This window comes from Equus przewalskii, chromosome 1, assembly GCF_037783145.1.
Source record: "Equus przewalskii isolate Varuska chromosome 1, EquPr2, whole genome shotgun sequence".
Taxonomy (NCBI): domain Eukaryota; kingdom Metazoa; phylum Chordata; class Mammalia; order Perissodactyla; family Equidae; genus Equus; species Equus przewalskii.
The window spans coordinates 20,459,849-20,474,649 of NC_091831.1; the positions used below are offsets into that span (position 1 = coordinate 20,459,849).

Below are 14,801 nucleotides of genomic sequence, written 5' to 3' on the forward strand. Positions count from 1 at the left end.
GTATATTGCTTGAGAAAATCTACCATGGGTTTTCCAAATATATTTAATTAAACCAAAATTAAATTAAGATTTTAAGTGTCTGGTTAGAGTTAAATGTAGAACATTGGATCTACAATTTAAACCGCATCTTTTTCAAAGCTAAATAAAATTTTAAAACACCCCCAAAGCTGCAGAGCCTAAAAACAGAAAGTTTCCTTTATCACCCACTATAAGACCAACACTCAAAGCAATAATATATTTAATTCACCCGTTTTATTCAGAATAAATCAGTCTTTCATACAAAAAGAAAATTTTCCTTAAAAAGTTGCATAATCAATTTTTATAAATCTTATAAAAAGGGCCATGGAGACAATACTTGTATCATTTCTCAAAATTGACATCAATGGTTTACTATATTCTACATGTTTTCCAAAGTTTTTTCCATAATTAAAAATATCAAAACAAGTACTTTCTTTTTACTGACTTGTTTACACATGTATATTTCCTATTTTATGTCCTATTATCATTCTTTTCAAAACATTTCTTTTGTTTCAGTACACTTTAGCTTTATATACAAAGACTAATGAAATCTACCAAAATGCTAACAGTGTTGCATTTACTATAGGTGACGTTCCCTCTACTTTTCTGTATTCCTGGATTGTTTTAATGAACATGTAAGAAATTTCAAAATGAAAAAAGTTTTTTCAATTTTCTTACAACACTGCTTTTTCACAAGGCTCTGACACGCCAATCTGTTGCAGTAAATTAGGCAGAAAAGTGATGTGAATTTTTAAACAAACATTTTTCAGGCAAAGAAGGGAAAGTCAGAGAATGGGAAAATGTAGCCTTAATACATCTAATTATATACTTAAATACTTTTTACATAGATGACAACAGCTTAAAAATTAGGCAAACATCTTTTTTCTGCTTCAAATTCACTTTTTCTCCAATGAAAACACAAGCAGATTAGGTTAGCGTGAACAGGTCCAATTTACCAATCTCAAGCCACATACTATTAATATTCTAAAGCTGAATAATTAAAGTAAACCATAAAGAAGACAGAATTTAGAAAACAGCTGTTTTTAGACAAATATCAGATATTTTCTAATACGGAAAAGCACTCAACAATTAGCATAACAAATACTACAAATAATGACAGTAATTCAAGGCCGCTTACCAATTTCAGCAGGTAGTTGTTTAATTTTGTTCTCTCGAATGCTAAGCATGCTGAGTTTTGACAGGTTTTTGATGTCCTTTTCCACAGTAGTTATACGATTAAAGCGAAGGTAAAGAGTGGTGAGAGAATCTAGCCTATACACCACTGAAGGAATTTCTCTCAGTTTATTATGCCGTAAATCAAGCATCCGCAGCTTCTTCAAGTTATCAAGAGAGTCAGGCAAACTGGTAAGTGAATTTTCACTTAGAGCCAGTGTCATGAGATTTACTAGACAGCCCACTTCTGCTGGGAGGGACTGCAATTTGTTGCTATATAAATAAAGTTCTGTTAATTGAGTCAATTCTTTGATTGATGATGGCAATATGTGTATAGACCTCTTGGATAAGTCCAAACGCATTGAATTCTCTTCCCGGCATTTGTTGAGCTCTTTAATCACCTCTGCATTGCTAGATTTTTTTCTAGTCCCAGGTGCTGGATTTGGCCGTTTGATCGTATTGTCAACTGAAAAAGCCACTCCTGGTTGGGCAGCACTGGAGTCCTTCTTTCCATCTTTGGCATCTTTCCCTTTGGTCTTAGGTTCTTTTTCTTTGCTCTCTTTCCCAAAACCTCCAGAGGCTTTTGCTTCCTTTTCTCTTTCCTTGGCTGATGGTACTTTGGGATCTTTCTCTTTAGAGTCTTTTTCTTTTCCTAAACTACTACTCATGGTGACTGAAGCTTGGGCAAAAACTACATGAACTCCTTTTATTTTATTTGCCAACAACAGTAACTGGAATTCAAAGATGAAGAGACAAAGATCCTACGCAATCAAAAAAGGTGTTGGCTTGAAGACGTAATCACCATGGAGTAACAGCCATCTGCTACATGTTGGATCTAAAAGCACTATGCCCATTTCTAATAACTCATTCCAACTGGTAAAAAGGTGCTGGTCAATCAATGATTCATTAGAATTCCTGAAATATAATACAAAGAGAGTATTAAATCATTTTAGATTATAATTTATATTAAGTAAATGTGCTCTGAAAAACAATCTTACAGAACATTTTGCCACTTTCCTATGATTTGATACAGTAAATATTTATCAAACACCTTCTATTATGTATAATCCACTGAAAAACTATAAAAATTAATCAGCCAGGCCCTACCTTCAAGGAATTTACAATGAAACAGCAAAAGGTTAGATAAGTATACAAGTTACTGTAGCACAAAACCTTAGAAGAGCTGAAAAGTGGGAGAAATCACAATAGCAACTAATGTTTGAGTGCTTCCTATATAGAAGCACTATTACAAATATTAATTCATTTAATACATACAACAGCCCTATGAAATTGTTATCCCTATTATATACATAGGGACACTAAAGCACAGAAATATTTTTAAGTAACTAGCTTTGTGATTTGGAAAAGTACCAGGGCTGAGATTGCAAAGTAGGTAGTATGTATCCATGGCCTATGTTCCTTTCCACGACACTAAAACTGTTCTATCTGCAACTAATTGCCAGATAGCTTTAAGTAACAGGAAGGACTTCAAAGGTGGAGGTGACAGAATGACAACAGTCAGTCTGACAAAAGAACAAAATGAGCAAAATGAAATATGTAGGGAGAAGAGCAAATAGTTCAGGAAAAGGAGCATTAAGAATCTGCTCTTTAAGTTCCTTCAAGGCAAGGGAAAACAGGATTGAAAGAAAAAAACAACCCACTAATTGAGAAAAAATATTTGCAAGTCATATATCCAACAACGGGTTAATCTCCATAATACATAAAGAACTGACACAACTCAACAACAAAAAATCAAACAACCCCATCAAAAAATGGGCAGGAGACGTGAATAGACATTTCTCCAAAGACGACATACGGATGGTCAATAGGCACATGAAAAGATGCTCAACATCACTGATCATCAGGGAAATGCAAATCAAAACTGCACTAAGATATCACCTCACACCCATTAGAATGGCAAAAAATAACCAAAATAAAAAGTAACAAGTGTTGGAGAGGTTGTGGAGAAAAAGGATCCCTCATACACTGCTGGTGGGAGTGCAAACTGGTGCAGCCACTACGGAAAACAGTATGGAGATTTCTCAAAAAATTAAAAATAGAAATACCGTATGACCCAGCCATCCCACTACTGGGTATCTATCCAAAGAATTTGAAGTCGGCAATTCCAAAAGTCCCATGACCCCTATGTTCATCGCAGCATTATTTACAATAGCCAAGACGTGGAAGCAACCTAAGTGCCCATCAACTGATGATTGGATAAAGAAGACATAGTATATATATACAATGGAATATTACTCAGCCATAAAAAAGAATAAAATCATCCCATTCACAACAACATGGATGTACCTTGAGGGAATTATGTTAAGTGAAATAAGCCAGACAGAGAAGGACAATCTCTATATGATTCCATTCATATGAGGAATTCAAACATGTGGACAAAGAGAACAGATAGTGGCTACCAGGGTAAAGGGAAAGTGAGGGGTGGGCACAAAAGGTGAAGGGGTACACCTAACAACACGAATGACAAACAATAACGTACAACTGAAATTTCACAAGATTGTAAACTATCATAAACTCAATAAAAAAAACAACAAAGAATCTGCTCTTTATTAAGCACTCTAGGTGACTGTGACACTGGCAGATCTAGGAACCACCTTTGAGACACAGTAACAAAGAGGAATCTTCAATGATGTCTATATTCTAGGAACTGAAAAGGTGAGAAGGATTCTTAAAAGTAGAAAAAGTTCACTGGTAAAAGGACTGACCAAAAGTATCCACAAAGGCTGAAGAGATGAGCAAAACCTTTGTGAGGGAGTCAGTCCTCCCTAAGCAATTGGAAATTTAAAATATAATTTTTATTTTGTGACTCTCATTAATTTCACAACTAACTGATCTTATCTGGTACAAGGCCTTAAAGATTAAAGACAAAATGACAACATCTTACCTGATTAGCTTATGAGGTTAAAAAAGAAGTTAATAAAATTGTATCAAACCACGAAAAGTGTCTGATAGTCTAAATGCCCAGGATTGTGCTAAGAATTTCTATACAGAGAATGTGAGCTGTACCCTATATAAGGTTACAGTTTAATTACACAGCCAAAACACTCACATATGACAACTAAGTAACTGGCAAGGTAGTATATTATTAAATCCTCAAATGAGTGACATACACTATAGCACTTTTGAGAAAACTGACATCAGTGAGAATGGCTGAAAAAGGTTGTGTACAGAAGTTCAAGAAAGTAAAAGAGAGGCGGCAAATCATTCCATATGGATATAAGGAAAAGATAAGCTAGGCCTGGAACAGGGAATGAGCTTAGTTTGCCACAGAAAAGTGAACGCTGAGTCTTGGCTGAAGCAAAGGGTCAGACGTTCAGGAACAATAGGAGCTGGGTAGAAGACTGATGATCTGCAAATTCCAGACTAGAGAGTTTGAACTCTATTGGTATTTAAGATTCTACCATTAAATAAACATGGTATTATTTGCTAGTACACCAGAAAAGCTGTAACTCCCCAATACTCACGATCCCTTCAAAGAGAGAAAATAATTATTTTGAGCTACAAAGGGGAGAGACTAAGAAAAACTTCAGAGATACTGATTTGCAAAGTAATGCCAGTGAGCCAAAATGAAAGCACATTTACTAAAATCATACAACAGTGAATAATGGACGATATACACAGCAGACGGAACACAGGCACGGCTTATCAATTTGTATTTAAGAAATGTCATTATACCAAGTTTCTGAAAATCAAATTTCTATTTAGCAAGATATGTATGTACTGAATTTAAAACGGTACCTTCTATGAAAGGATCAAGTGAGATGCATAAAGCATAAAAAATATAGATGTTAGGTATTAGAGAACAAGTCTATCCTCATAAAAAAGTATACTAGAAAAACTTTAAAGTTTCTGCTTACTAAAAATTACATTGTTTTGTTTTTTCTTTCCTTTTTTTTTTTTTTTGCTGAGGAAGATTCACCCTGAGCTAACACCCGTTGCCAATCTTCTTATTTCATTTTAGGTTTTTTGGTAAGAAAGATCTGCCCTGAGCTAACATCTGTGCCAATCTTCCTCTATTTTGTATGTGGGACACCACCACATCATGGCTTGATGAGCAGTGTGTAGGTCTGCGCCCAGGATCTGAACCCATGAACCCAAGGCCACTGAAGCAGAGCGCGTAAACTTAACCACTAGGCCACCATGGCTGGCCCTAAAACAGATTTTCAAGTAATTTGGGGAGAGTTAAAAATAATACTTTTGTCAACACACTATGGCATTTTTAAAGATGGAATTCTTGATCTCCTATTCCAATGTTTCCCAAACTTCCCTAATGATAAAAAACAAAATAAACCAAACTTTGGATATTCGTTTAAAAAAACAAATTCCCAGGCTTTATCCTAAACCACTGAATCAGAATCTTTAGGGAGAGGGATCTAGGAAACATTTGTTTTAATAATAAATGTCTCAGCAAATGCTTATCAAGTTTGGGAAACAAATGTAAATCTAAAAACTGGTATATTGAATATTGTATTTCTTAAATATAATTCTAAAATAATGAAAATTGAGGGTAAAGGAGAGGCTGAGAAAAGGAAGTGTATTAACAACAAAACAAGTTACTAGTAATTTAAAGTACCCACTGAAATCTAAAGGGACTTCCCATAATCTATAAATACCCTCCACTGTATCTGAAGTTCATACTATAGATACTTGAGTTATTTGATAGCTTTCCTAGAATGGTGATGGATTTGAACTAACCAATCCCATTACTCATCCTGCAGTTCTTGTACCTAAGAGATTTACTGGTATATAGTTCAGTCACAGTTCATAAAAATATAGTCACAGAGAATAGAATTTGGGCCTTGACATTATCACCATGCTTTACTGAAAGGAGTTAACTAACTAACCAGGTTTGCCTATTAACTAAAAAGCTTTCAAATCCAGTAAAAATATATTTTGTCTAGGAGAATGAAAAAATGACTTGACAGCCCAAAATTAATTTCTGGGTCTAATCCACCTGAATTAGGTGACACTGCTAAACTATTTTTGATGAGAAAACATACTGAGAGTAATCTTTCATGTTTCCTAGAAATAAACCATTCAATAGTTTTTTTTTAATCACGTTAACTATATAATGTTTTGGGAGACAGGTACCTTTGCATAAAATTTGAATCTTGCACCCACTTATGTATGATAGTACCTATTCTCAAAACGCTTAAGATCTAATTAAAAAGCATAAAATTGCATCAATTATTAAGCTAAGGCTGGCACTCACGTTTTTATACTGGGATTTTTACCACCCAAGATGACTCCCCGGCACCTAACAGCTACCACATATGGAGCACTTGATAGGGGCTTTTTATCTTATTTCATATTCTCACAACCACATCAAGAAAGAGATTAATAAGTGTCTCTATTTATAACCAACTTAGGTCCCTTAAGTCCATTTTACCATTAGTCCAAAATGACACCAAACAAGAAACTACCACTTGGTGGAGGTCTCAGTAGATGCAATTTTTCTCTGATACATAGCTATGTTCCAAATTATGAAAACTCTTAACTTCAAATTCCTAAGCAGAAGAGTTCCTCTATACTGTATTTACATATGAGAAAAACGAGGCATGAAAGTCAGGTATGTAATAAGTGAGGAAAAATTCAAAACCAGGTCTGCCTGACTCTAAAGCCTATGTATGCTCTTCCCACTTGCAATGCTGTATTTCAAAGATAAGTGTCCAAATCATAATTGGATGAGGATGGTGATTATAATAATTTAGGCCTCCAATACCGTCTAAGTCAGGGGTCAAGAAACTTTTCCTATAAAGGACCATATATTAAATACTTTAGGCTTTGTGGGCCAGACACTCTCTGTTACAGGTACTCAATGCTGTCATTTTAGCATGAAAACAGCTGTAGACAATACGTAAATGAACAGCAGCTGCTGTGTTTCAATAAAACTTGACCAAAACAGGCCTCAAATTGGATTTGGCCCTTAGACCACAGACCTAAATCACTGTTTCAGACTTTAAATCATTCCTTTCAGGAACTGTAACTTTTAGGCAAACTGGATGTAAAAAGTAAAAAAAAAAAAAATATTCCTTGCTCTTGTAATATACTCACATTACTTTTAGCTGTTACTAAAATACTTACGATTTCCTACATTCTAGGGGAAGGAGACCTGGAGGGGAGATAGAAGTGAGAAAGCACTAGCCTAGTAAGATCTATTCTTGGTATAAGACAATAATGATAATCATCACATGCAGTAATAATTATTTACTTAAAAAAACACATCAATAGGTCATATATACTAAATATATTCCTTAGTCTTCCCCTAAATGTAGATGTGAAAGCTTTACAATGCAATCACACATTGCTTAACAATGGGATATGTTCTGAGAAATGCATCATTAGGCGATTTCATTACTGTGTGAACAGCATAGAGTGTATATACACAAATCTAGATGGTATAGCCTATTACACACATAGGCTATATAGTACTAATCTTATGAGACTACCGTCGTTGCAGTCCGTAGTTGACCAAAACGTTGTTATGAGGCACATGACCGTATTCGATCTTGAATTACAATAAATAAGACTTCTCTTTTCAGACAAGCTGAAATAAGTTCATTTCACCCTGTACCTCCCATTAACTACAACCTAAAATCCTGGGCAAAATACATAAAGCAACTAGCAGAAGATTCTGAAAGGCAGAGAAAAGAAGGTAGACTGGCTAGGGACCTTGGGTGAAGGATGACCTGGTGGTGAGTTCTCTGAGGTTTTTTTGGTTTCACTTTTGTGTCTACATATCCTGCCCTGAGCAGTAGAGAAGCTCATAACCCAAAAACACCAATAGGCAAAGAAAAAAAAGGTCTAAGAAAAGTCTGCTCTCTCTAGTCAAAGGACTATGAAGAAAACAGCAATGCAGGATAGAACCCTTTTGACTATATCCTCCTTATTCCACTTGAACACCACATAAGAAGTCATGTCCTACTCCTCCCTAACTGACACTGGGGCCACAAAGACTGTGGAGTGACACTCTGCCAACCATCCCAGCCCTACCCTAACTTGAACAGAGCTCCACACATCCCCCTTGGCATCAGTACTGTGGCCAAGATGGTGAAGAGACCTGTTGACCATCCCTACCCTGCACTAAGCAAATGTCAACCAAGAAGTGGTAGCCCTCTCCCTCCCCACTAGTGCAAAAGCTGTGCTATAAGGAAGAACCCTGTGGATCAACCCGCGCCCTGCACTAAGCAAATGTTAGCAGAGGCAGCACACCACCCCTTCAAAACTAGGAGGCAGAGGGAGAGGATTATGGAGAGGAGGGAGCTGGAGAAAGGGATTCTTTCATTCTGTGTATTCCCAGGCACACTCCCTAGAAGCTCATGCATGAAACCAACCAGAATGAAAACAAAAAATGCTTTGAGAACTTAACTGTAACGTGGAATACCACCTATGTTTCAGAAAGGACTTGGGGTGGCACAGAAGCAAAACAGACCAGAATACCCCTGAAAAAATTCTAAAAACTATACTGGAACCAAAGACACAAAAATGGGTCGAGATGTGTTTTCTGAACCAATACAGGTTATCTGCTAAAATAGAAGATTTAAACAGAAATCTGAATTTCATAATAGTCGCAAAATGCCCAGAGTACAATACAAAATTACTCATCATACCAAGAACTAGGAAAATATCACCTTGAATGAGAAAAGACAATCAACAGACACCAACACCAAAATGACACAGATGTTGCAATTATCTGACAAGTATTTTAAAGCAGCTTTCAAAAACAACAACAAAAATGCTCAAACAACTACACATACTCTGAAAACAAATAAGCATAAAGTCTCATCAAGGAAATAAAAAAGCAAAAGAGAATCAAATGAAAATGTTAAATCTATAAAAAAATAATAAATGAAATTTAAAAATTCACTGAATGTGCTCAATAGGAGAATGGAGATTCAGTGAACTTGAAGAAAGATCAGTAGAAATTATCTAATCTGAACAACAAAAAGAAAATAGATGTTAAAAACTCAAAAGAGCCTCAGTGAGTTCTGGGACAGAAAAAACCATCTAACATTTGTTTCTTCTGAGTCCTGAGGAGAGAAGAAAGAATAGAGGCTGAAAAACCATTTAAAGAGACAATGACTGAGACTTCTGAAATTTGGTTAAAAAAACCATCCACCTATAGAGACAAAAAGCTGAGCAAACTCTAAACAGAAAAAACTCAAAGAAATCCATTCCCAGAATATGATAATCAAATTTCTGAAAACTAAAACTCTTGAAAGCAGCCAGAGAACAACAATAAAAACCTATAGAGGAACAATGATTTGAATGACAGTGGCTTTCTCATCAGAAATCATACAGGTCTCTCTGAGATGGTTGTCAGCATATATAGAGGTACTGAGGCAACTATATGATAAAAGAGTGAAAGTAAAATGACCAAAATGATGCTCAGATTATTACACTCTACTTGAAGTGGTAAAATGTTGATACTAATAGACTACGAGAACTTAAGGATGTATACTGTAATCCCTAGAACAATCACAAGAAAAAATATATAGAAAGAAGTCTACTCAAAAACAATACAGATAAATTAAAATCTCTAAAATGTTCAAGAAACTCATAGTAAGAAACAGAAAGAGAAAAAAGAAAAACAGAAGGAATAAACAGAAAATAATAAACTGGTACATTTAAATCCAAACATAGCAACAATTACATTAGATGTAAATGGTCTTAACACACCAACTAAAAGACACAGATTGTCAGGATGAGTTTTAAAAAACACAACTCAACTATATACTGTCTACAAGAAACTCAATTGAAATTTAATAACAAAGGGGGGTTTAAAAGTATGCAAAAAAGTATACTATGCAAACACTAATCAGAGGAAAGCTTGAGTGGATATATTAGTATCAAAATAGAATTCAGGGCAAAGAAATTACCTGGGACAAGCAGGGAGATTATACAAAGATAAATGGCCAATTCCCCAGTAAGACAAAACATTCCTAACTGTGTATGCACCAAAGAACAGCGCTTCAAAAGACATAAACTAAAAACCGATAGAAATCCAAAATTCCACAATTACAGTTGGGGATTTCAAAACCCCCTCTCAGTAACTGACAAAACCACAATATAAAAAAATTAGTAAGGATATAGAATAACCAAAAAACATCATAAACCAAATGGATCTAATTGACATTTACAGAACATTTCACTCAATATTTAAGTAAAATACACATTCTTTTTAACGGTACATGGATCATTCATGAAGATAGACCATATCTTGAATCATAAAAGAAATCTTAAGTTTAAAAGAATTGAAATCATACTCAGTATATTCTCTGACCACAATGGAATCAAACTAGAAATCACTAACAGAAAGATAACAAAAATCTCTAGACATTTGGAAATTAAATAACATACTTCTAAATAATTGGTGAGTCAAAAAGTATCAAGGAAAATTAAACTATATATTGAGCCGAATGAAAATGAAAATATATCAAAATCTATGAGATGTAGCTAAAGCAGTGCCTAAAGGGAAATTTATATCACTGAATGATTATATTAGAAAAAAAGAAAGGCCACGAACCAGTAATCTAAGTTCCCACAACAAAAACTTGAAAAAGAAGAGCAAAAGAAAGCAGCAGAAGGGGAGCTATAATAGAAATCCAGGAAATTAAAAACTAAAAAGCAATAAAGAAAAAAAAAATCAACAAAACCAAAACCTGGTTCTTTAAAAAGATCAACAGAACTGATAAATATCTAGCAACTCTGACAAAGAAAAAAGACACAAATTACCAGTATCAGGAATGAAAGAGATGAAATCATTAAATACTCCACAGACATTAAAAGGATAAGAGAACACTAAAAATAACACTATGGACACAAATTCAACAATTTAGATAAAACAGACCAAAATCCTTGATAACCACAAATTACCAAAACTCACCCAATAGGTCATCTGAAAAGGATCATCTGAATAGTCCTATCTATAACTGCTAAAGAAATTGAATTAATAGTTTAAAATTTTCCAAAAAGGAAATTGCCAGGCACAGATGGTTTCACTGGAGAAATCTAACAAACATTTAAAGAAGAAATAACACCAATCTGACACAATCTCTTCCAGGAAATACTCATTTTATGAGACCAGCATTATCCTAATACTAAAACCAGACAAAGACAATACAAAAGAAAAGAAGAAATAAATCTGCTACAAACATCCTTGTGCAGGTTTGTGTGTAAACACAAGCTTTCAACTCATTTGGGTAAATACCAAGGAGAGCAGCTGCTGAGTTGTATGACAAGAGTATGCTTACTTTTCTAAGAAACTGTCCACCTGTCTTCTGAAGTAGCCATAGCATTTTGAATTTCCACCAGCACTGTTGCTCCACAACCTCGCCCCAGCATTTGGCACTGTCCAACTGATTTTTGACAAACGTGCAAAAGCAATTCAATAACGGAGAATAGCCTTTCAACAAATGCTATTGGAACTGGACCTTTAGAGGCAAAAAAAAAAAAAAAAAAAAACGGGGGCTGGCTCAGTGGCATAGTGGTTAAGTTCACACTCTCAGCTTCAGCAGCCTGGGGTTCACAGGTTTGGATCCCAGGCGTGGACCTAGGACTGCTTGTCAAGCCATGCTGTGGTCACATCCCACATAAAAGGAAGGAAGATTGGCACAGAAGTTAGCTCAGGGCCAATCTTCCTCACACAAACAAACAAACATACAAAAAACAACTCCCTTGACCTAAACCTCATACCTTATACAGAAATTAACTCAAAATGGATCAAAGATCAAAATGCTAAAAATAAAGCTATAAAACTTTTAGAGGAAAACATAAGAGAAAATCTTTATGACCTAAGGTTAGGCAAGGAATTATTAGATATGACACCAAAGCACAATCCTTAAAGGGAAAAAAATTGATAAACTGGACTTCATCAAAATTAAAAAATTTTGCACTGAGAATGACTCATTTAAGAGGATGAAAAGACAAACTACAGACTGTGAGAAAATATACCCAGGATATATAAAGAACTCCTTTAAACAGTAAGAAAACAATCAATCCAATTAGAAAATGGGCAAAAGATTTGTAGACACTCCACCAAAGCTACAAACGGTGAATAAGCACATGTTCAACACATCATTAGCCATTAGGGAAATGCAAAAATAACTACATATCTATTAGAAGAGCTAAAATAAAAAGTATGGTTGATACCAAGTACTGGTGAACATGTGGAGAAACTAGACCACTTATTCATTGCTAATGAGAACATAAAATGGTACAGCCACCCTAGAAAACAATTTGGCAGTTTCTCATAGTTAAATGTACACTTCACATACAAGCCAGCAACTGTGCTCCTAGTTATTTATCGTAGAGAAATGAACATTTATGTTCACACTAAAACCTGTATACAAATGTGCACAGCAGCTTTTTTTGTAATACCCTAAAACTGGAAACAACCCAACTGTCTTTTATTGGTGAATGGATAAACTGTGGTACATCCATACAGTGGAATACTATTCAACAATAAAAAGGAACAACCTATCCTTGCACACAAAAACTTGGATGGATCTCAAGGGCACTACGTTAGGTGACAAAGTCAATATCAAAAGTTTACATACTGTATGATTCTGTTCATATTAATATTCTTAAGTGACAAAATTATAGTGATGGAGAACAAATCAGTGGTTGCTACAGCTTAGGGGTGAGGTGAGAGTATGACTATAAAGGGGTAGCATGTGGAAGCTTCTTTGAAGTGATGAAATAGTTTTGTACTTTGATTGTGGTGCTGCTTATAATAATCTATATATGTGATCAAATTCCATAGGACTATCAACCTCTGCCCACCAAAAAAAAGAGTGCTTGGAAAAACTGGTAAAAATCTCAAACAAGGGCTGTAGCTTAGTTAACAGTATTGTAGCAATGTCACTATCAATGATTTTTATAATTGTACTATAGTTATATAAGACGTTATCATTGGTGAAAAATAAGTGAAGGGTACAAGGGAACACTGCACTATTCTTATAAATTCTATGAGTCTAAAATTATTTTGAATGATAAATGTAAAAAATAAAATACAATGGACAACACAAATCTACCATACGTAGATTATAAAGAAGCATATTGATATTTTTAAATAAGTGGAAGTTTAAAAACATTTTTGAAAAAACATATTTTGAAAATAAGAATTAAAAAGACAATAAGTCATTCAAATTGGCTGGGAAAAGAGTTCTCTCAATCTTCTTCACTATCAGATAAAAAAACATACCTGTTCACGATACCACTCATTTGGGAAGGGACATATTTCATAAATATTACCAGGAAAGAAAAGGTTCTTTTTTTCAAGTACAAATATATTTAAATACACTTTAGTTAACAGAATGATCATTCATAAAATAATGATGAGTAAACCAGGAACATCTTAGGCATACACTCCTCTATCTTCCAGATAAGGTTAAAAGATAATTAGAATTAGAATTAGTTCAAAAGCTGGGCTATTATACATCAAAATACTCAGCATCTCCACTTTTATTTGTCACAAAATCTAGCATAAACTGATTGGGCTTTTAGTAAAAAGAGGAAAAAGAAAAATTGAAGAGGGAGTGGAATGAGGGAAAATACCTGTGATGTTATATGCACTACCATCACCATGAAAGTATCCAGTAAGCAGTGTTGTGCTGATGTCACACCATTGCTCTTAGAATTTGAGAGTCAAATTAAAAGGACAGTTGCAATAGTTTCTTTCCTTGGGAATAAAGAATTTAACTATTTTGTAATTCATTCAATTAAAACCAAAATACAAGTAACATATTTGACAAGTATTACAGAACCAAAGATGAACATTATGTAGAAAAATGAAAGGCAAATGAGTTATAACTACATTGGGCCCAGGAGGAGGGGAACTAGAGACTATTATGTAGCATGGTTTGGGCAATATATTAAAGAAGCAATGCACAAAAACTTAGGTATTTTTATAAATGGTACACGTATGCAAGATGAACACTAACACAACATACATAAACAATTCCTAAATGGAATCCAAAGAAGACTTTAAGCAAAAGAAATACTGTAATTATGTTATTATACATTTAACAAATGTTTATTGAATTCCTCCATGTGCTTGGCATCATGGTAAGAACTAAAGAAATACAAGAGAGACGGTTCCTGCCCTCAAAGTGCTCACAGTTGGGTAGGGAAAAAACCCTAACAAATAAAAAGTAATTCGCAAAGAGAAAATAACATGTAAAGGCTGAGATATGCAAGGACATTGTGAGACAAAGGAACTAAATGGAGGCTAATGTTTCAGCATTGTATATGAGGGAGAATAATAGGAGATCAGACTGTAGTTATAAAAAGGACAAAATTATACAGGATTTAGTAGCCATAATGAGCTTAGATTTTCTTCTAGACCATTCAACTGTTAAGAGAATAATATGATATGTTTTAAAAGGATCTCTCACACCCTTGTGTAGAAAATGGATTGTTGAAGGAAAGAGCAGAAGCAAGAGACCAGTTAGAAGACTACTGCAGTAACAAGGTGAGAGTTGATATGTTACACTAAAATATTACAAAACAGGTGGAAAACAAGTACACTCAAATATTTAGGAGAGAACACTGACAAACTTAGTGACATATTCTACGTGCACAGGGAG

General features: G+C 34.6%; 1 protein-coding gene across 7 annotated transcripts in view; it reads right to left on the bottom strand.

Annotated features, from left to right (window-relative positions):
* The window catches only part of SHOC2 (SHOC2 leucine rich repeat scaffold protein), a 97,382-nt gene that overhangs the window by 49,201 nt on the left and 33,380 nt on the right, over positions 1-14,801 (bottom strand). For all 7 annotated transcript variants that reach the window (XM_070632790.1, XM_070632784.1, XM_070632795.1 and 4 more), the window contains one exon: positions 1,157-2,106. In XM_070632790.1, the coding sequence (XP_070488891.1) occupies positions 1,157-1,859 (703 nt within the window). In that variant the 5' untranslated portion in view covers positions 1,860-2,106. The remainder of the gene's footprint in view (positions 1-1,156; positions 2,107-14,801) is intronic.